Genomic DNA, 23696 nt, shown 5'->3' with positions numbered 1-23696 from the left:
TACTTTTTTAAAAACTTTATTATGTTATGTTAATTACCATACGTTACATCATTAGTTTTTGATGTAGTGTTCCATGATTCATTGTTTGCGTATAACACCCAGTGCTCCATTCAGTACGTGCCCTCTTTAATACCCATCACCAGGCCAACCCATCCCTCCACCCCCCTCCCCTATCTTTTTAAAAATGAATAGCAGCATTATTCCCTAGAGCCAAAAGGTGGAAGCAACGGAATTATCCACTGAAGAATGAATGGATAAATAAAATGTGATGCATACCTACAATGGAGTATTATGCAGCCTTAAGAAGGAAGGAAATTCTGGCACAGGCTGCAACATGAATGAGCCTCAAAGACACCATGCTGTGTGAAATAAACCCATCACACAAAAGGACAAATATTGTGTGATTTCAGTCAAGTAGAGACAGAAAGTAGAATGCTGGTTGCCAGGGCCCAAAGGGAAGAAGAAATGGGGAGTTGGTGTTTAATGGATAGGGTTTCAATTTGAAGATGGACAGTGGTAATGGTTGGAGAACAATGTGAAATGTACTTAACAATGCACACATTGACTGTGCACTTCAAAATGGTGACAATGGTGAGTTTTATGTAATGTATATTTTATCACAATGTGAAAAGTGAAAAAAATTACAATGTAATTTAATGATTGTCTATTTCATTTCAGTATATTTTAATATCCTTTTGAGCCTGGGCCACTTTTGTTATATTATAATAACCCCAGGTTCTTGGTAGGCAACCAGTAAATAATTAATAAGCAAACAATTCATTCCTCACATGAGAGTAATAACTTTGAGAGAACTTGTGCCAAGCAGTTTAGGATGGACAAGATTCATAAAGCAGTAAGTGAAGCAAAATGGAGTGCAGTCCACCTTTCCATCCATCCATTCTGCCTTTCAGTCCACGAATAACTCTGAAATAGATCAGTAGTTGGTATATTTGCAGTTAGGTTCCTGCTTTATATTTGTCAAACAAGACTCCATGTTTTCATGTCTGCAGAACATCTTTAACAAAGAGTTGAAAAGAGTTATCACAGCCCTTTAGCCTTAGGCGTAGCTTTTACAGCCAGTCAAAAACAGGCTTTTCATGAGGTGAGATGTTAATTCTTGCTGCCACGGGGCACTTGCCCCTCTAGGAGCCTCCGTAAGCCATCTCTGGGGCAGTGATCCTCGTCGGGAGCTTCTTCTAGGCTTTGATCCTGAGCAAACCCTGTTCCATCAGTTCGGGATAGGCGTCATCTACTGGAAGAGACCTAGCTACAGTTGTTTAAATGGATGTGGCTCTATTTTTCTCAGGTTATAAACAGTCCGGAGGTGGGCAGTTGTTGGTGTTGGTTCAGTGTTTCCAGAGTGTTAAGGAAAGTTCCATGTGATTTTTTTGGTTTTTTTTTTTTTTTTTTGGACTTTCCTTTGAGAGATTGTTGTTACCCAGACTGCCAGGCCCTCTTTTTAAGCCACAAGCAGGAAAGAAAGTCAGACAATAGGGCATTCCCAGAAGCTCCACCCAGCCCTTTCTCCTTATGTCTCATTGGCCACCTCTTCCTGCAAGGGAAGCTAGGAAGTGTAGTTTTTCAACCGGGCACAGTGCCAAGGCGCTTTTGTTAAGGAAGGAGGGAGAATGGATAAAGGGTCAGCAAAGAACCTCCTGTACCCCGGGGAAGCTTTAGCATTTCTGAATCTGATAGTGGTGAAAAATGGGGGACAAAGGCTCAGTAAGGCCTGATTTGAGCCTGAGGCTATGACAACAGTGACTTCAGTGTGAACTCTTCCTCAATTCACATGCTTGGTTCTTAGGGTATGTGATGCTTTCTTGCCTTTTCTTCTCTTTCGTAGAATTGCCAACATATTTTCTTACTCATACGTGTCCTAGAAACACGATGTGATCTTGTAATGGGGGAGGAGGAAAGGTGCTGGAAAAGGAGATGGGCTTCTGTAATCCATTTTAGCCAGATCTAATTCCTGAGGCAGGACCCTGCACTAGAAGGAGGATAACCTGGGTACTTGTGGAAGGGATAGTGAGCCCTAACTTGTCATTTGTCAGATTTCTCTTTCATAAAATATGTGATATATCTATTGATATGGAACAGTAGATAGAGATGGTGAAATTTCTTAGAAAAAATATAAAGCATGATATAAATATATTACTTTGGGTCATTTAAAATTGCATTTCCTTTTGTTTTCATCTTGAAATGCAAAAGTACACTTGGCAAGCATTTTGTCCTCTGTATCAAGGGGAGAAAAATATTTAAGATGATTCTGTAGTTGAATCTCTCACTATTTTCTTTCTCTTCTGATAAATCCATCTGTCCCCTTTAGTGTGACAGGTAAGAATCATTTGACTTTCCAGAAATTAGAAAGCACTTAAGAAATTTAGAAAATTTCTTAAGGTCTCAAGGTGAACTATTTGTTTATTATTTGAAACATGTTTTAAGTCTTTCTGTGATGAACTTCCCATTCTAAAATAATACCATCGATTGTTTTTCTCTTGCTTTATACTTTCCTTGGTAGCTCAGGTACAGAGCTCAGAATAAAGCCCTCAGTAGTAATGAGTAACTTGTCTGAAGTCAGCATGCATTACAGAGATGCCAGAGCTTCTCTGGATTAGTGTTCTTTAGGACCTAGGATTTTTGGGTGGAATTAAAAGTAATCAAGAGGATTGTCACCTCTCAGAGGACACTGACCTGCCTTCAGGTTTTGAAAAGTGACTAATGTGAAGGTTATGTCTGTGCAAAAGCAAAAAGAAATAAGATGCACGGTAAGAAGCTAAACTCAGACTCTCTTGCTGTCACCACTCTGTGTAACCAGCGTTAGACATATTGACTAATCAGATGTCCTATTTTAGCACTGTTTTGTGAATTTTGGTCTTTTAGGCAGGGGTGGGGATGGGAGCGAAACAGACCTCCCCCTCCTGTCACTCGCTGTAGAGTTGGGCTTAGTCCAAAGCTCTACATTTGGCTCTGAAGGCAGTCTCTTTAGGGTGTGTCTGTGCAGAAGGACAAATGCTTCCCGGGTCAGCTGGGGTTTCCAGATGGCAATAGGTCAAAACTAAAAATAGGGATATAAAATCTTCTACCCTGGCCCATCCCATTTGGCAGAGTGTGGTTTCAGAAGAGTCTGGAGGTGGCATTTCCACTTGCATGGGTTGATATCCAACAGCTTAAATCCTCTACAATTGATTATAGGAAGAGTGTCTGTCAAGTGAGAAACACTCCTCCTAGGACATGCTAGTGACTTAAAATATGAGGGTTGATTGCTGTAGGCTGACCTATCAGTGGTACAGCAGCCCCTACTGTCCTCCATGTTGACCTTGACCCATCTGTATTGCTTGGAAAGATCGCGACTGGTAGTTGTCTAGGTTTGGATCATCTTCCCAAATATAAATCCATGAATTCTTTTTTTTCTCTAAACCTTCTTTTCTATAAAAAAAAGTTGTTCTAATTTTTCATTGGCATATTTTATATAGTCAGATTCATGCCCAAGTCAAAATATAACCTTGCATTTCTCTTAAATGACTGTAAGGCAGGACAAGGTCCCCTCCCTAGCATAGGGGACCTCTCTTTCTCAGAGCAAAGGACTTTGAGGGATCCTGAGGCACAGTTAAATAACAGTTTGCCGAAGAAATTTAGGTCGCCTCTACCTTGAGCGCCAAGGGTCAGCCAATATGAGGATCCCAGAATGTTCCAAAAGTTCTAGTAAGTCTGACTCAAATTCTAAGGATTCACCAGTCACCGTGAGGCATTAGTAGAGATACAAAGACAAATATGACACAATACCTGCCCTCAACAAATTTGTATTTTAGCAGGAGGAAACAGGTGTGGAAAGGAAACAGCGCCACTAAGTATCTCCAAGACTTTGATTAGAGTCAGTTAGGTTGGGGTGGGTGTAAGAGGGGAAGGAGGGGATGAAACACTTCATGAGAATATGACCCTTGAGCTGAAGCTTCAGCTGGAAGATGCTGGCCCCGAATACCTGGTGGGGAAAAACATTTCTTGATAGAGTGATGCAAAACAGAAACATGAGCTGTATCTTATTTGGGAAACCAGTTCAGCTGAAGCATAACCTAGAAGCTAGGGTTTCATAAAAGAGACAATCAAAGGGGCCATGAGAGGAGGGTGCCTGGGTGGTGCAGTTGGTTAAGCATCCAACTCTTGATCTCAGCTCAGGTCTTGATCTCAGGGTTGTGAGTTCAAGCCCCGCATTGGGAGCCTACTCAAAAAGAAATAATAATAAAACAATGGGGCTATGAGGGTAGATTATAGCATCTTGACTACCATGAACATTACATTTTTCAACTTGTTTGAAACAAATAACCATTAAGGATGTTTTAAAGGCAGAATAATAGCTCTAAACGTGCCCATATTGATTGTTGTTTCCTACTGGGTTTCCTCTCATTACCAATTTAAATAAAGCAAGTAATGATTGAGCACCTACCAACATAACTACTATATTCCTTCTGTAAAACCAGTGGTACTCTGTTTCTCTTGCATTAAACCATCCACAGTATGTTTTCCTGATTTAGAAATGTGGAAGATGAGGGCAATACATTAATGGCACAGCTCGATTTATCAGTTTGCTTATGTGATTCTGAATTTTTAAACCGTCGAAGAAAATCACTAGAAAGGGAAGCATTCTATTTGAAAGTGCACTGCACACATTTTTATCTCGTTCCTGGGCATGTGACCAAGTGATTCGTGTTGACAGAATGGTTATACGCCACTGCACATCGCTGCCAAAAAGAACCAGATGGACATAGCGACAACTCTGCTGGAATATGGTGCTGATGCAAATGCGGTTACCCGGCAAGGAATTGCTTCTGTCCATCTTGCAGCTCAGGAAGGACACGTGGACATGGTGTCACTGCTCCTCGGCAGAAATGCTAACGTGAACCTGAGCAATAAGGTAACCTTGCTTTTTCTCTACAAAGTTTACAACAGAACCTTACCTCTCAGAAAGGTCACTGAGAAACATGAAGAATCCAGGTCAAATCAAATTTGTAAAGCGTAATATTGCACAAAGATGTTTGCCAAAATGTTTATTATAGCAAAAACTTTGAGAAAATATGTTTAAGCAGTAAGATAATGGTAAATCAGTAATTGTAAAGTCTTACAATTGAATAACATATAGCCCTAAAAATGCAGTCCACAAAGTTTTTTGAATAATATGAAATTTTGTTAGAATGTTAATTCAAAGAGCAACATTGTTACCATACCAGAACCTAGTAAGTAGTAAGTTGTAAATTGTCGCCTGTTGATTTAGTCCACAAACATTTTGGGGCACCTCCTCCTTGCCTGTCCCAGTTTTAAGTCAGAGATTACAGATACTGGAAATAGTGCTGCCTTCAGAGAGTTCATTAACAGAAATTTAGAGTAGGTATTTTATTCATAGGTTGGAAAGGTTGTTAGTCTTCATATGTAAATTGGCAGTTTCAAGGAACTGATGAAGCCTCTGTTCCCCAAATTTTTCAAACTCCCCTGCCTTCATAGTTGACATCCCAACTCTTTGTGAAGAATTTTGTGAAGCAAAGCAAAAATCCAGCCCACAACTGACCAGAGACATGTTAATGAAATTACGACCTCTCATTGCATATACGGGGCTTGCTGAACTGTTAATATTAATACCTAAGTCTGAGATCTGCTCAAAACACAGAACAGATGTTTCTAAGTCTTCCCTTCAGATAACACAAAAGCCAGCAAGAGTGCCCCCAAATTCTTGATAATCCAAACTCCCTGGCTTCTTCTCTCCCAGTGGTGATGGCACACCCATAGCTCAGATACTGGAGGAGAGTTTCAAGATAGCAAGAGTTTTATGATGACAAATAACAAGTAACTTAATTTTTTTTTTCCAAAAATATGGCCTGTGTTTTGGAATCACAGAAGCTTTGAATCTCCTGGGTGTGAATCCTAAGCCTGATTTACTTGATGTGACCTTGCCGAGCTTCTATTTTGTCCTCTAGTAAATGAAGACAAAATATTTACCTCACAGAGATGTCATAAAGATTAACTGAAATAACATTCAGCACCTTCTACTTAGGGCAGAAAAAGAATAGTTATCTTAATTTTGGACTTCTCACAATTTGGGGAAAAGGTTATTCTGCACTAATCTGAGTTCCCAAGGTTGTAAATTAACACATTCTGTAGATGAAAAGACATACATGAGAAAACAGGGAAGCCTTTTTTTTCAGTTTTAGTATCTTGAAAATCTTTTGTGATCATTGCAGAGCAAACACATTTTTTCATATTTTTCTGGTGTAACAATTTGATTTTCTCATATCTTTCTTTTTAAACATTCCTTTTAGGAATGCATGTCTCTGATTTAATAGGAATCACAGAGCAATTTCAAATAGCCGTTATCAGGATTTTTTTTTTTTTTTTGAGCTTTTGAATTTTGAGGGTTCAAATACTAACATAGAGACCAGGCTTAACAATAATCTGCTACAAAATTCAACTTGTCTTAATGAGGTAGAAGACCTGGTCTTCTCAAATTGAAGTACATTCTGGCATCCGCTGAGTCTATTTTAAGAGCCCAGAATAGTATAGCTCACTAATTCTCTCGGAGACAGTATAGGCCTTAACAATTGGTTAATAGGTAAATGTTTTCAGTAGATTTGATACCAAAGTACAGTGTGACTTTTTTTTTTCTTTAAAATCCGGCAGTCAAAATAAATAAATAAATAAAATACTCCAGTCAACTAGTTGCAGTGTATATCCAGCCTTGCATTCACCTTAAAATCACAGACAGTTTTAGACTAAAAATACTTCGGCATTTCTCAGTGTTTGCTTTGGTAGACTGGACATTAGCGAGGGAATTCTGAGGACCACGTGACATATTAACCAAGGCAACCTGGACGTCATCAGCCACCTTCCTGAAAAAACTTGACATCAGCAGAAATACTTCCAGGGAAATTTTAAAAAGCGGATCAGCTGGCTTCCCATTAACACAGTGTGCCTTAGGAACTTGCAAGAACTTCACGGCACCTAGAAATGATCTAATATGAAGGCATTTGTAAATCTTTGCTTCCTTTCTCAGTTGCCATGGTCTCTATAGAAAGTATTAAATAAGCCTTGAGGTGAAAACAGAACATGAGTAGAACTTCATTATGCAATAAGGAGCTAGTTAGTTCTCTGTCAATTTGTCCTAAACTGCCCGAGTTTTAAACACCTGCCCATCCCAACTCCCCACTTAACACCAGATTTTATGTCCTTGCTAAAAAAAAAATCAATATTAAAAGAAAGACATAGCTTTTATGAAAATTGATGTTGAACTAAACCCTTCATTGTTTTCACTTTGTTCTTTTCTTATTAGCCACCAGCAGTTCCTGGTCACTTTAAGGAAAAGAGGCCATAAAGCCCAGTTACTACTGAAGTGTTAGCATTTTATTTGATTCACTTTCACTTTTGATGTTCCTACCTACCTTCCCACTTGGATTTTGCAGACAACAAGTAGCTCCATTCCTTTGTACTGCTAATGGAATATTAAACAGGGCTGTTGATATTCTGAGTTGGTGGTGTTCTCTTATTCCAAGTAAATGCCATTTTTAAAATGAGCAATGGTTGAAACCTTATAAAAGATTAACAGGTAACTTCTGAAGTCAAATGGGGCTGTTTTAACCATCATGCTATTTTTTTAAAGATTTTATTTATTTGACAGAGAGAGACACAGCAAGAGAGGGAACACAAGCAGGGAGAGTGTGAGAGGGAGAAGCAGGCTTCCTGCCGAGCAGGGAGCCCGATGCGGGGCTCGATCCCAGGACCCTGGGATCATGACCTGACCTGAAAGCAGATGCTTAACGACTGAGCCACTCAGGCGCCCCCCCGTCACACTATTTTTTAAAAATCTTTTTAATGGAAGTCATGAAGATAAACAAAAGTTTTTCTTTATTTACCCTATTTTACCTAAAGGTGATTGCTTTGTCTTCTGATTTGATAATTTAGTAGATGATTAAGTGCTAGATGCTAGACACTGGTTACGTAAAGATTAAAGATACATCTGCCTCAACAAGCTCACAGTGGTTTGAGGAAGACAGACAAGAAAACAGAATTTCAGTGCAGAATTATGATGCTCTTAGTAGAGGTGAGCACATAGAAGGTGTGCACATAAATGTAACAATGAGCCCTTTGAGAGACAAGGAGGGAGGGAGAAGCCCAGGAGAGCTGGGAGTCACCCCATGCCACAGCTAGAGTGGGGAACCCACGGGGGCAGCGTGAACATAGACTTCGGAACGTGAGAGAGTAGGGCACGTGCCAGAAGACATTCCCCAAACTTTGCTGAGAACCATCAGTAAAGAATCTTCAGAAGTCTTGAAAAGTCTTTAACTTAGAATAGGTGACCATGTCACTTGTATGAAATATTATGGCTAAAAACATTTGTTTCCTCTCAAGTAGAACATGGACAGGGTGGAGGGATGGGAGAAATAGGGGCTGGAGATTGAAGAGCGCACTTGTGATGAGCACCAGCTGATGCATGCAAGTGTTGAATTACTATCTTGTACACCTAAAACTGATAGAGCACTGTGTTAACTAACTGGAAGTAAAATAAAAACTTAATAAATCAATAAGGTAGAAGAGGGGACATGATTCTCAGATGATGTCAGTTTGGGTGATGCCAGTTTTGGCCCCAGCCTATTTTTCTTGGATTTCAATTGAATGCATCTGCCCTCCTTTCCATATTTCCTCTTTTCTACAGTTTGAGTGGGCTTCCTCCCAAATCCTGTAAACATTATTAAAAAGTCAAGAGCAAATGACTCTTCCTGAATAAATAATGTTCAGCATCTCGAGGGCTCTGTGCCCTTGCTGCTATGGCATCTGATTCACTCCTCTCCTCTGACAAATAGGACAGCTGAGGTTCTCATCGCATGGATGCTAGAGGAAGAGACAGAAGGCCTCCGGGGCGCAGAGATTAACTTCTGTGCTCATATTAGGGGAAAGAAAACAATCTGGAAGCACTAACGCCAAGTTACTTTCTCTTAAATATTATTCATGAAAAGACACTTTAACAGCTACAGAGGATTTTTAAAGCGGAGTACAGTCTCGGTGATATTTTTCTTGGCCACTGGAACAACTAGGTGGCCTGCGTGTTCCGTGGTAGACTCAGTTTCAAATATTCCGTCTCATTAAACAGATACCCCATCTAAATGACCTGGAAATTCTCATGATACAGCATTCATTTTGCATTTTCCAGGCCATCTTTCCTACCCAGAAGCAACATATAGAACATATTTATCAGCTTTGGGTATTCATATTTGTTGGAGAAAATATTGTCATCATATATTAATTTATCATATTTAATTTATAACTAATTTTTCTTTTAATAATTTCTGCTAATGCCAATGCCAATGGTAATGTGTTGAAATTCCTGCATAATTTTGCAAAAAAAAAGTCTCTAGGGGGGTTTGGTAGGTATTTATTTACTTATTTTTTGAGTATAGTTGACATACCATCTTACATTGGGTTCAGGTGTACAACTTGGTGATTTGACAAGTTTATCCATTATGCTGTGTTCACAAGCGTAGCTGCCGTCTCTGTCCCGTCACATCACTATGACAGTATCTTCGACTCTATTCCCGTGACTTATTCACTCCATAACTGGAAGCCTGGACCACCCCCTCCCCTTCACCCATGTTGCCGGTCCCTCCATCCGCCTTCCTTCCGGCAACCATCAGTTGGTTTTCTGTATTTACAGGCCTGATTCTGGTTTTTGTTTGTTTCTTCATTTAATTTTTTTTTCTTTGCGGAAGTATTTTAAGGCAAATCCCAGACATTATATCATTTTATATCATTTTTTTAAAAAGACTCTAGTTTTAAAAAATGAACACTGAAGTATGTAGTAGGAAAATGATATAATGTCTGGGGTTTGCCTTAAAATGCTTCCACAAAGAAAAGAATGAACAGGAAGTAGGGCTGGATGAAGCAGATGTAGGAAAACCTTGATGATTGCTGAGTCTGTGCTGAGGACACAAGGTCCAGGCCACCCCCTCCACTTCTGAGGGTGTTTGAAATTTTTCATGAAGCCTGCAGGTAGCAATGTTGCCGCGGTGCTAATATGGAAACTTATCCTGCAGATTTTTTTAACATACCAGTTCTAGGCTTCCTGTCCTAGAGTTCATAAACTGTGGCTGGAACATGCCTGTGTGCTGCACTCCCTTCTCTAAGATGACTGTACTTTGACTCTTTCTCAGAGTGGCCTGACCCCGCTCCACTTGGCTGCTCAAGAAGACAGAGTGAATGTGGCCGAAGTCCTCGTAAACCAAGGGGCAAACGTGGATGCCCAGACAAAGGTATACAAAAAGAATGTGCCGGTAAAAAGTGTCATTTAGTGACTCCTATATGGAAACAGTAACAATTTGATGGGGGGGGGGGGGGGGGGGACAAATTTTCCATCCTATCTCTTACACATAGTATTTCAAACATATATCTGTGCAAGGGACACCAAAGTCTCTGGTGACAGTGGCCCAGATGCTTTTATCTTCAGTGGCCTAGGCACTTTATCCTGGCTGCCTGTAGATGCCCACCCGTGGTAGCACTATTGATCCTTGTTACAACAGATCTATCTTTCAACGGCAGAGTGTAAAATCTTGCTCCTTTCTTAGCTGTTGTGATTGACTTAATGCATACAGAAAAATTTATCAGTGATTTGTGACCTTTAACTTTGTTCAGACGTAGTCTATAAAAAAGGATAAAGTAAGTTTTATTCAATTATTATTCACTTGCTACATTCCTTATGGCATGTGTGGTTGCTAGCATTTCTCTCTCTCTCTCAGACAAATAGCACTCTTCAAAAAGAAAAAAAAATGCTACTTAATATCCTATAATGCCACAATTTCAAACTCAGATAAGAAAAATGGATGTTTTGTGTCTTCATCAGAGATAGGACTTCGTATTAATCTCATTTCTCTGAGCATTTTCTTTCAGCACTTTTTTTGTTACCTCTTCGGAGCAAACTTGTTTTATCTACTCTAAAATAGAACTCTCGTTTCTTTCTATGTGTCATATTTTTGACACAGAAGTGAATGCTTATTAAATATTGTGACTACAAACATCTTGGGTATCCTATAGATCGGTTCTGAGGTGTAGTGATCCTGAAGATATTAACAAATATAGAAGTATCACTAGGAGTTCGCCAAGTAAGAAGGTATTCACACATCAGGAGCAGACTGGATTTACTGGCTAAGCACAGAGGGGACAGCCCGAGTAGACCGCACCCTTTGGACACTGTTCGGCTCTCTAACTACAGCTGCACCACCCACACTGTGTTCTAGTAGAAAGAAGCTGCCTGAAAGAGCTCTGACCAGGCAAGATCCTGTCTGTGTTTTAAACTCTGTGTTAAAATAGTAAAACAAGTACCATTGTCCCTGGCCAGGACAGCCCTAGGTGGGACTGGGGGTAGGTAATTCCCTTTCTGGAATTTCTGTGTCCTTGCAGTCTCCGTAGCCGGCTTGCTCAGCGATCCCTTCCTCTATCCCCCTCCCACTCTAAAGAAGTCTCATTGTCCTTAGCCTTGAATGCTTCCCTAGCTAGCTGAGGGTCTAACGGTAAAGGCACTGGCAGTAGCCGAGTGATTTCTTGTTACTTTCCATTTTGAAAATAAAAGCATTTTTAATTCTGAAGAAAGAACAGACTGGGGGCACCTGGGAGGCTCAGTTGGACTCCTGATTTTGGCGCAGGTCATGATCTCAGGGTCATTGGATCGAGCCCCACATCAGGCTCCACGCTAGAGCCTGCTTAAGATTCTCTCTCTCCCTCTCTCTCTCTGCCCTTGCTCATGCTCTCTCTCTCTAAAAAAAAAAAAAAAAAAAGAATCAGACTGAATTTAGCTTATTATTCCTTATTTTATTAACGGTAAATATATTCATCTTGTGTTGTTTCATTTACACACAAAAACACAGACTTACACACTTTTTTTGGTTACCTCTCCCTTGACAGATTAAAAATTCTAGGCGTCCCACACAGGGTTAAGTTTCTCAGTACGTTTTTGCCCCTGCACATCCGAGGCGTACCCTGTCATTCAGTCCGGAAGTGAGATACCGATCCTCCAGGGCACGTTGGGAGGCAGGACGCGGTGCTGTGTGCCTTCTTGCACACGGGGCCCCTGGCTTAAGAGTCTAGGGCCTCTACCGGGGTCTCCTCCTAAGTCCGCCCGCCCACCTCAGGTCATGGTCAGTAACCATTTTTGCCCTTGGTGTAATATTTATGAAGCATGTTCCCTTTCCTGCCCTTTACAAGTGATGCCCTTCAGAAAACACCTCTCTGTCTCTTACAAATTCTTTTCTCTTCCTTTCTCATCTCAGCAAAGATCATAGCACCCGAAAAACTGAGGCTATGATTGTCCCCTTGCTGAGAAGAGCAGAATGGCAAGAGATGGGTTGTTGGGACTTGCTTTCTAATCTTGTGAATAAAGGAATTTATTACATTCTGTGAACTTCCAAATTCTTACTAGTGAGATGACATCCCTGCGCAGCCTACAGGTGTTGAGTATGGTACCATCCAATTCATTGGCTTAAATTTAAGCATAGTAATCATGAAAACATTGAGAGCTCTTTTCTGTTGTGGAGAAAAGACTGGAAAATCCTGGTAACAGCTTTCACAGCCTTCCCACTGGCTTGCTGAGCTTCTATACCTCCAACTCTGTATTTGTGATTCACTGAATCAGATCAGACTAAATTGTCCTGCTGGCCACAGGGTTTAATATTCAGTGTGGTTCAACTGAAAAAAAGCCACTCCTTTTGCTTTTTAAAAGGATAATCTCCTGAAGCATTTTATTTAGGCCACCCAAAATACACTGATTCTCAGCGGTACTGATTAGCAAATTAATAGTTAAATTATATTTCTTTAAATGTGTGTAAAATAATGAAAAAAATTTATTTGATACTCATTTCACATTCATTTTTAGAGCTCCTACTAGATGCTAAATTCTTAACGGGTTGATATGTTCCTTGCCCTCAATAGTATTTATAGTCTAGAAAGGAAGATATGTGACAATAAAAATAATACAATAATATAATAATAGCAAAGTGTATTACCCATCTTCTGTGTCATGTATTCAGTGCTTTATCTTTATTAATTAGTTAAATCCTTACAACTACCCTAGAAGGCGGGTGAGATTGGTATCCCTATTTTACAGATGAGGAAACTGAAGCACGGAAAGTAGTTACTTGTATAAGGTCACACAGCAAATTAGTACAAAGCCTGACTTTAACCCCATATATAAATAAATAATTTTAGAAATATTGTCATTAACTGAATTATTTTACAAAGGTGGGGAGTGTAGAAGGGAGGTATAACTGGTTCAGTATCACAGAAACAAGAGAAAAAAATTGGGGGCATATCCCAAGGTGCTGCTAGAAAATTAAGATTTCAGAGGGCCTTAATATGCCAGGCTGAGCAAGTTCAGTTCAGCTTTTTATCCTGTTTGCACTGGGAAGCCTTGGAAGGCTTTAAACAGAAGAGTGGGGGCGCCTGGGTGGCTCAGTCGTTAAGCGTCTGCCTTCGGCTCAGGTCATGATCCCAGGGTCCTGGGATCGAGCCCCACATCGGGCTCCCTGCTCAGCGGGAAGCCTGCTTCTCCCTCTCCCACTCCCCCTGCTTGTGTTCCCTCTCTCTCTGTGTCTCTCTCTGTCAAATAAATAAATAAAATCTTAAAAAAAAAAACAAAAAAAACCCCAGAAGAGTAATAAGATCAGACATCCAGTTTAGAAAGATCCCAGGAGACCGTGCAGAGACTGAGTTGGTCAAAGGAGTTTGGAGCAGGGGCCGTTGAAGGCTACTGCCAAGGTCCAAATGGAGAATAAAGAAGGCCTCCACTTAGGGGCAGATGGGAAGTTGATGAGCAAGAGAGAAATCGGAGAAATACTTAAAGAAGTATGAGCAATAAGACGTGAGGAAAAGTGAGAAATTGAGGATGAATCTAAGGATGTGAGCCCTGTGCCTGGGTGATCACAAGTACCATTCAAGGAGACTAGAAATAAAGGAGAGGAAGCTAGCTGGGGAAAGAAGACCAAGAATTCTGTATTGGGTATGTTGTATATTAGATGATTTAGGGGCTGTCTAGGTGGAAAAATCCAGTAAATGACTTAAAGTTTTGGCTCCAGGGTGTAGGATAGGAGGTCTGGACTAAAGATCCCAATTTGGAAGTTGTCAGAATAGATGTATTAATTGAAGTTGGGAATGCAGATGTGATCATTGAGAAACAGCATGGAGGAAATCAAAGCCCAACCCACTGGGATCAATGATATTTTAAAGTGGATGAAGGAGGTAGAAGCAGGCCTAACAAAGGGTAGGAAGGTGATCAGGAAAGAATATGACATGGACGCCAAGTCATGAATGACTGTCCAGGAGGGTGCATCAGGCGAGAGAAGCACTAAAGCACATCACTGGGTTGGCACGTGAGTGATTAGAAAGCAGGTCCCCTGGAACATGGGAGGAAGGGGGTGGGGAGGGAAGAGTGAGTGAAGATGCCTGCTTTCAAGAAGCTTAGCTTTGGAAGCATCTAGACCTAGAAAAAGAGACAAATATTTAGAAGAGGTGTTTTTGTTTCTAGGATTGGAAATATGTAAATGTATTTGTTGGCTGAGAGGAAGGTGCCCGGAGAAAGAGAAGAGGCTAAATTATAAGATGCATCAGAAGTGGGATAAGCTACACTAGGGATAGAGATGGCAATTTACTTATTTTTCTCCTATCATTTTGAAAATATTCATTTGCTTTGCCCCTTCTATAATACCTGAGATGTTTTGCTTGTTTTTCTCCTGCAGTTTATTCCCACATTGATTTTGGAGGTAAACAATGAAGCAAAAAACTATGGGGGAAATGTTCAGCTTTTTTTTTCTTTTAGTATGTTGAGACTTTCGACTATACTACCGTCAAGAAATTAAATACTGAGAGTTTATTTTCAGAGAGTTTATTTTCTAAAGGAAAAATTCCTGTTTGTACTTTTTCAATTTCAATTAGTTATACTGAACTAAAATTTTGAAAAAGCTGTTTGTGAGACTACCTTACAGTCTTCCATGGATCTTTACCTGCCATATTATCAAGTACTATTTCATATAACGTGTGACAATAGAAAGATGTTCCTTAAAACAATAACATCAACACATAAAAATTGAAAACAAAATTTTTACCTGAAATAAATAAAATCAGGGAGTGAAAAAGGAAATAGCTGTGAAAAAGGAAAGCCAAGGATGGACTTCTAGAAGACCACAGATTTTAGGAGGTTGGGCGTAAGTGTGGATTTCCTCCTCCCTCTCTCTCAAACCATTTGTGTGGGGATGCACCTGACTACGACCCAGTAAGATATGGTCTTGTGGTACCATAGATCAGAAACACCAGCCTGATTACTCCATTTGCACCTGTTAGCTCTTCCTACACAATTACAGCCTTTCAGTATTGCCTAAAGGAGAAGACAACTCCTGCTCGTAAGGATGGACTAAGTAGGCAACAGTGGAAAAAGAGGCAGAAACTGCTCAGTTAGCTGAACTGTGATTATTTCCTAGCCATTCCAGAAAGAATAGTTGGTCTTTCCAAAATCGATTGCTGCTAATTGGAAAGAATTTCTCAAATCACATCTCTCTGAGCATATTTGTGCAAGGTGCCATTTAATGTGGGAATTTTCTGGCCCTCAATGAATGGAAGAGCCCCAATTTGGTTTCTCTAAATGCCAACTAAATCTTCCTGGGCATACACATGTATTTTTTAATAAAATACTTTAATGCTTGTGGAACAGCAAGAAGACCAGTGTCCTCGAGTACAACAAATAAGGAAGACATTAGTAGTAATGAGCTCAGACATTTAATGAATAGGGGGTATAGAGAAGGGACCAGATCAGACGGGTCCAGTAGCCCATTATAATGACTTAGGGTTTTACTAGGAATTAGATGGAGAGCTATGAGGATGAGTAGAAACTGAACATTAAGATTCTTAACATGATTCAATTTCTTTAGTATACTTAGCACAACAGCCTTTAGAAATTGTTGCATCATTGCTTAGGCACACTGACTAAAAACCTGAAAAGTTTCTTTTTTGAATTTTTTTTTTTAAGATTTTATTTATTTATTTGACAGAGAAAGAGAGATAACATAAGCAGGGCGAACAGCAGAGGGAGAAGCAGACTTCCTGCTGAGCAAGGAACCCGATGCGGGGCTCGATCCCAGGACCCCGAGATCATGACCTGCGCCGAAGGCAGACGCTTAACCCACTGAGCCACCCAGGCACCCCTAAAAACCTGAAAAGTTTCTTAATATTTAGATTTTAAAAATATTTTCTGTATGTTTTTAGCTTGGGATTAATCCTCTACCACAAAAGTTGGGAATAATGTTACTTCAGTTAAGCTAATTGTACTGAGAACCGATTGGAGAAAACCTTTTGCATGCCTCCCCCACTGAGCAGCATTGTGATTCCTGATGCGATAGTCTGAGTTCCTCAGTATCGAGAAAGAAGCCTGCAAAGTTAGGCAAGTCAGTTCTGGTTACCAGGATAGGATCTCCTTCATCATGCGTGGAGCAGCTTCAGGGGCTGAAAATCAGACTCACGTACATGGTTATGGCAAGCTTTAGCAGTGGGAGTCTGGGCAGCACTGACTGTTCGGTTTGTGGAGCGGAATCTGACCAGAGTAAAACTCTTTAGGGCAGCACATCCTGGTGAGATGTCTTCACCTTCCACAATCAGCTGTGGTCTGGGCATGCCCTTTTCAAATTCAGATATACCCATTTGCTAGCACATCTTAGTCAGTTTGGGCTGCTATGACAAGAATACCGTAGAGGCGACAAACTGTCATTTCTCAGAGTTCTGAAGATTGGGAAGTCCTAGATTAAAATGCCAGCAGATCCCTTGTCTGGTTTGCAGGTGGCTATCTCGTGCCTTCTTATTGTAGCTTCACGTGGCAGAGAGCAGAGAGAAGAGGCAAGCTGTCTCCTATCTCTTCCGATAAGGGCACTAATCCCATTCATGAGGGTTCCACCTAATTACCTATGACCCGGTTACCTCCCAAAGGCCCCATCTCCAAATACCATCACACTGGGGATTGGGGTTTCAGCATGGGAATTTGAGGGGATACAAACATTCTGTCTATAGCATAGAGTCACCATAAAATACAATAGTGCCTACCATATGAGGTACAGACCCTTGAAAACATGGATGCCCCACCTCTCCCCCCACACACACTGAGAAGTGTTTTTAAAAACTCAGTCCTCTCCCTTTTGTCAACCTGGTGCTGCTAGTGTCCTCATAAACAGAAATTAATTGCCGATGCTGAAATTGCATGGCGGTGTCTGTTACAATGTGGCCATCTGGAAAAGTATCTGGAATATCCTTATTTTAAAAAATAATTATACACACATACATAATTTTATATATGTAAGATATATATTTTTAATAGATACAACTTATAGTTCCCCAGGGGTTAGTGGATATTAATTTGGGAAGCAACTTAACTGCTTTGTCTGAATCAGTTGTTTTCAAATTATGGGACCCTAGCTGGTAAGCAGGAGACTTTAACTCCAGCATGTATACCTGGATCAAGTTCACACTTCTCAGACCTCCTGAACTCCCACCAGCCTCTTCTGCGTTCTGATAATCGTCTGTTACCTGGCATTATCATTTAGCCACTTCATGGTTTTTTTCTACCTCCATTTTATGCTTTTCAAGAGTAGAGTGATCAATAAATCCTAGTCTGCATCTGTCCACAGAACATTCTTCCTGTCCCTCGACAACAAGCCACTAAATTGCTCTGTCCAGGCTGTTGACTGGGCCATGTTTCCTTCCCATCTTGAAAAGTTGGTGTGAGAATAAAATGAGCTGATGCAAGAGAGAGCGCTTTGGGAAGTTCAGTAACTACTTACATGTGATATGGTATTATTTTTATATCTCACACTAGCTCTCAGAAATATCAAGGGCATCATATATTTATGTAGGGAAAAAAACTATGCCAGCTCAAAAAGACAGGTTAAATAATACTTTTGCTTCTATTTAGGGTAGCTGTTACTGAAAGTATACTTATGAGGTTTCTTTTCTGAAAAATGTAATTACAGATGGGATACACACCTTTACATGTGGGCTGCCACTATGGAAACATCAAGATTGTTAATTTCCTGCTCCAGCATTCTGCAAAAGTTAATGCCAAAACAAAGGTAAAGACTTTTCTTCTTTGTATCCACCATCAAAGTCACTGATTTTGTGTCCAAGGAAGTAAGAGTCTTCCACCTTCCTTCCGCAGAATGGGTATACGCCGTTACATCAAGCAGCTCAACAGGGACACACACATATAATAAATGTCTTGCTCCAGAACAATGCTTCCCCCAACGAACTCACTGTGGTAAGAGTGAAGGGAAGGGAAGAGGGAGGCTAAGGGAAGAGGGAGGAGATGGACCTGTATGCTGGGATCTTCTTACATTTTTCATCATGCACCAGTGTCACTGTTTTACTAAATGGAACGTTCAGTAGAATTCAGGCCAAAGGACAGTAGCTATATTGTGAGCCATCCAGAGAGATGTGATTAGTGCTTCACCCTTAAAAACTACAAACCCATTGCCATCTAGTAGGAAATACATATACAGAAAGAAAAGCATGTTTGTCCCCTTGATAACTTAGAATGTTAAGCCTTTTGGATTCCATGTGTAGCAGCCAAGTGTCTGCTGTGTGAGTGGGAACAGGTTAGGTGGGTTTTGTGCAAGGCGCGTCTCTAATGAAATAGTGTTTTGTGTATGACAGTGGGTGGGACCAACGAGACACCCACCTGCTGTTTAGTATGGGCGAAACACGTGGAAACACACAGACACCGAGACGCGGGGAATGACTTCTTAATTCCTTGTCCTCGTTTCCCTCTTGCCAGAATGGGAACACTGCCCTAGCCATTGCCCGGAGGCTTGGCTACATCTCAGTGGTCGACACCCTGAAGGTAGTGACTGAGGAAACCATGACCACAACTGTAAGTAGCAGACGCCGGACCTCGCCGCCCTGACAGCCAGCTCTCACGCCGTCGATTTTCCGGGGCTTTTGGGAGATGAACCTACTTCCCCCCATTCACAGACTGAGCACCACGCCTCCAAATGCTGTCGCCTCATTGCTGACAGCCGGCATGGCAGCTCTCGGTTCGGACATTGAGACACTAAACACTTAAAGTACCTTTTTAAAAGTTGCATTAGTAGCTATAGAGTGTTTTGTCCCATGGAAAGCTAAACGTACGCATCTGTTTGTTTTGATATAAAAACATTTTTAATGAAATGAAGGCAGAAATATTTTAACATCCACCTTTGGCTATGTGAGGGAGTTGAAGATAAGATGGTTCTTTAAAATGTTATGACTCATAAATAATGGATACACTGTTGTCATTATTGTAAATGCATTTTTTTACAGTGTCAAAATAAAACATGAGAGAGAGGATCAGAACTGATTTTTGTCACCACTCTCACTGCTCTTCCATTCAGCTATTAGAGTTTTCACAGGAAAATATAGATGTTTTGTTAAAATTACAAATAAATCTTTACCAGGAGGCCTTATTGCGTCAGATACATTTTTACAAGCTGCAGCCTCTAGGATAAGTCGTTTCTTATTAGCACCATCTGGAGCCTTTGAACTGCGTGAGGATTTGGTAACTGTGGAGGCAAGAGCAGATATTGCACCATATCAGAGGCTAGTTGGAGTTATTCCTGACTCCGTGACTCAACACACATGCCTGAGACTGGCTCCGTACAATGTAAACTTAGGACTCTGGGACATTGGGTATTATCAGCTCTGCCTCCTTTTCTCATCCACCACCTTCTGATGTGAAGGGAGGCATAATCAGCATCTGCAAACAGTTTGTACACACAGTGCTTCATATAAAAAAAAAAAATGGGTTGAAGGACTCTGTAGTAACCTACTGGTTGAATTATTTGGCGATGTAAAGGCTTTAAAAGCTAAAAAAAATAAGCTTGCTGATCGCAAGAGAGAAATTATGCAGTTTGCTGAAAAGAAAGCAGTAGCTTTAATGGGCTAGGGCAATGGTTATGAACCAGGGCATGTTTCTAACTTCGAGGTATAGTTTGTATAGAGATAAATTACTACTCTATTGCTTTTATATATACCTCTTGAGTATTCCATGATTTAAAAATCTGTTACTAAATTCTTGAGAAAAGAGTTTAAGCAAATAATGTTTATTAACTTTAATCTTATAGATACTCCCTTTGCTTTCTCTAGAGTGGGAAAAAAAGAGGGAGAAGGACAAGGTATTAAACAATGGTCAAGTGTCACAATACTATAAAAGATTTGAAATCACTGCAGTAAATATATAAAACTTCTTTTTCATTGTTAGAGAGTTGAAACCTATATAATCGTTCAAAATATAATTCTTGCTTATTGAATGTAAATGATGTTCTCACCCATTGGGAAAGTTCAGAATGTTTCTTGAATATCAAAGATGCTTGAGGAGCACACCTGGCTGGCTCAGTCGGTAGAGTGTGTGACTCTTGACCTCAGGGTTATGGGGTCAAACCCCATGTGGGAGGTAGAGATTCTTAAAAATAAAATCTTAAAAAAAAAAAAAAAAGCTGGAGGAGAAAATAAAGTTAAAGACAGAGGAAGTAAAGTTATAGCCCGAGAGGGGCTTCAAGGCTCTGGTTCCAAGTGAAAGAACAAATATGGGAGTCAGGCCATATCACTCGGTGTCATCCACTGAGTTGTCTGGTAATTTCTGCAAGAGAGAGAAGATAGGACTCATGCTTACAGGAAAGATCCAGTTTGCCTAATGAAGTAAATGAGGCTTCCACCAAATGAAGTGCTCACATAGATTGGAAAAGAGTCCACTGAAGTCCCTAAGTCTTAGTCCAGCATTGCGGTATTTGAGACTTTATTTCAAGCTGAGACACCACCTTGTCAGCTGTGCTTTTAGCGGTTACATGTAACCTGGCATAGATGAGAACTGGCAGATTTCAGGGTGGAGTCTGTGATCTTGAGCTCACTAACCACAGTGCAGCCTGCACGGCCCCTTGCTGGGGCCCCAGGAGCCATTGACTCCATAAGCGGACATCCAGTTTTTCGAAAACCTTAAAAAGATCCGTCTTCCCTCTCAGTACGATGTAGGACATGGCAATTCTGAGAAAGATGGCTGAGTTAGTGACATTACAATCATGGCAGAGTAGGAAACTGAGGACCTAGAAGCTGACATTCAAAAGATGAATTAAGCATTTAAATTGCATTGTTTAAAATATTCAGTTCCCTCATTAGCAAAGAACAGAGGACATCTATCTCTCAGATAACTGGTTTCTAATACTGTTCTGTAATAAAGGGAATCAGGGCTCCTTCAGGAAATAGCTAAATCTAGATCTGGGGAAGGAAATATGCAAGATGAACCTGGAACATCTTGTAGTGCCAAAAAGTAAGGAAGTGTCTCCCCACCTCAAGTAAGTAAATCAACATGGATACACACAGTTATGGGGCTGCGTCAGAAGGACACAGGAGTCAACTGAAAGAGTTCCCAGTGGCCAAAGCTGGAACAATTTAAAATAGATGATAGATAGATAGATAGATAGATAGATAGATAGATAGAGCAAAGTATAAAATAAATTTCCATGAGTCCATACTGATACAGATAAATGACTGAATACATGGGGAAGAAGAGGCAAATCAGGCAAAAAAAATTCCAAACAATTTATGAAAATACTTCACCCTCAAGGAGGTATAGAATGTAATTCCCCCTGCTTAAGGCTGGGCTGAGTATAGTGACTTCCCTGCAAAGGAAACAGTATGGAAAGGGACATGGGGGAAATAGAATAACTTTACAGCAGAAAAACCTGACAAACACTGCCTCAGCCAGGCGACCAAGGTCAACATCAGCACTGGTAAATCCTGTTGATGGTATGGACCCTTGATACTATGTGATGAAAATAGCAATTTGCCTCTGTGGTCTTCCTCCCCAAAACATGTAACCCAGTCTAAACATGAGAAAAACATGAAACAAATCCAAACTGAGGAACAGTCTACAAAATTCCTGACCAGTTCACTTCTAAACTGTGAAGGGCGGGCACCTGGGTGGCTCAGTCGGTTAAGCGTCTGCCTTTGACTCAGGTCATGATCCCAGGGTCCTGGGATCGAGTCCCATGTCGGGCTCCCTGCTCAGCTGGGGGGTCTGCTTCTCTGCCCCTTCCCAGGCTTGTGTGCATTCTCTCTGTCTCTCCCTTTCTGGCTCAAGTAAATAAATGGAATCTATAAAGACAGACAGACAGACAGACAGACATACATACATACATACATACATAAAATAAAATAAAATAAAATTTAAAAACTGAAGGTCATTAGAAGCAAGGCAAGTCTGAGAAACTGTCACAGTCATAGGAGCCAACGGGGGCATGACAGGTAAAGATAAGGTGGAATCTTGGATGGGAACCTAGAACAGAAAAGGGACATTTGATAAAAATTAAGGAACTCTGAATAAAATATAGACTTTAATTAATAGTAATATGTGAGTACTGGTTCATTAATTATGACAAATGTACCATAGTTTTAACTACTGAGCTTTTTTTTTTTCAGTTGCCTTATTTAAGTACGTATCTTCCCTTGTACCATTAGCCTTTCATATGCTCAGAATAAGAAGAGGACTTGTTTCAAGTCTAAAACATTAAGTCATTAATATTTTTAACAAGTTGTCAGTGTCCTTTGGATGGATACAAGCTATATAGGTAAAAAGTCATCAAAGAGCAAGTAAAAAATTCACTAAGGCCTTTGCTCTGTAATATATAGTTCTTTAAAATTGCATGGAGGTGAAAATGATCTTTCAAATGCATAACCTCTAAAATATTTTCTGCATGGCATAGTTGAAAAAATTGTATAATTTATGCAATCTCAATATTTTATATTTATTCTAGGAATTAAAATGTACATAAAGAAGGGGAAGACAAAATTAATGGCTGACTTGGCACAAGCAATAAAGACACAATGCTTGCTGTTCATTTGGCTTATCTTCAGCCAAGACTTTTAGTGGAATGAGGTGGCAGGTTCCTCGGACCATGAAAAAGTGTAACAATGGACTAAGAGAGGCGATATCTCTCTTCTCTTTTCCTTTGAAAAGCCTCATTAGGGAGCTAAATCTTTTAAGCCAGTTTGCTTTACCACTAGAATTCTTTCACCTTATCTTTCTTCTTAGCAGTATATATGGTGAAGACCTTAATGCTAAGGGAAAATTTTGATGTCATTTTTATGTGAGAGCTTCATGATATTCAGCACATCAGTCCCATAATAAATCAACTGATTAATTTAGAAAGAAATGAATAGTCTCATTAAAATGTTCAGTCTGCTTACACTAAAGTGACTGCTTTTTTATTGTTGTTGTTACTAGACTGTCATAGAGAAGCACAAAATGAATGTTCCAGAAACGATGAATGAAGTTCTTGATATGTCTGATGATGAAGGTATGAAAACCACCTTTGTGTTCATAATTAAGAGTGACTGTGTATCTGTTTCCTGAAGAATGTTTATTGCAAAAATGTTTTTAGAAGTGTTAATGTGTTTTGTTGTCATAAAGAGGGTATGCATTTTCCACACACTTACACTGTTCACTTAAATCATGCAGTTCGTAAAGCCAACGCCCCTGAAATGCTCAGTGATGGTGAATATATCTCAGATGTTGAAGAAGGTATTTGTAACCTTTTACTGTAATGGAACTTAACTACCAGCTTTATCTTCCATTTCTTATCTTCGAAATGTAACACTTCCTTGAGTTACTAACTCTT

At 40.2% G+C, this 23696-nt stretch overlaps 1 protein-coding gene across 19 annotated transcripts in view; it reads left to right on the top strand.

Moving 5' to 3' along the window:
* Window positions 1-23696, top strand: part of ANK3 (ankyrin 3) — a 511278-nt gene that overhangs the window by 367571 nt on the left and 120011 nt on the right. For 13 of the 19 annotated variants that reach the window (XM_032423837.1, XM_032423844.1, XM_032423836.1 and 10 more), the window contains 7 exons: window positions 4712-4909; window positions 10185-10283; window positions 18024-18122; window positions 18209-18307; window positions 18824-18919; window positions 23303-23375; window positions 23537-23599. In XM_032423837.1, the coding sequence (XP_032279728.1) occupies window positions 4712-4909; window positions 10185-10283; window positions 18024-18122; window positions 18209-18307; window positions 18824-18919; window positions 23303-23375; window positions 23537-23599 (727 nt within the window). The remainder of the gene's footprint in view (window positions 1-4711; window positions 4910-10184; window positions 10284-18023; window positions 18123-18208; window positions 18308-18823; window positions 18920-23302; window positions 23376-23536; window positions 23600-23696) is intronic. The other 6 variants (XM_032423847.1, XM_032423845.1, XM_032423848.1 and 3 more) reach the window with 1 other exon arrangement.

Source organism: Phoca vitulina, unplaced genomic scaffold (genome assembly GCF_004348235.1).
Source record: "Phoca vitulina isolate PV1807 unplaced genomic scaffold, GSC_HSeal_1.0 scaffold29, whole genome shotgun sequence".
Taxonomy (NCBI): Eukaryota; Metazoa; Chordata; class Mammalia; order Carnivora; family Phocidae; genus Phoca; species Phoca vitulina.
The sequence above is the reverse complement of the archived record's forward strand: the minus strand, read 5'-3'. Positions and strand labels throughout refer to the sequence as shown.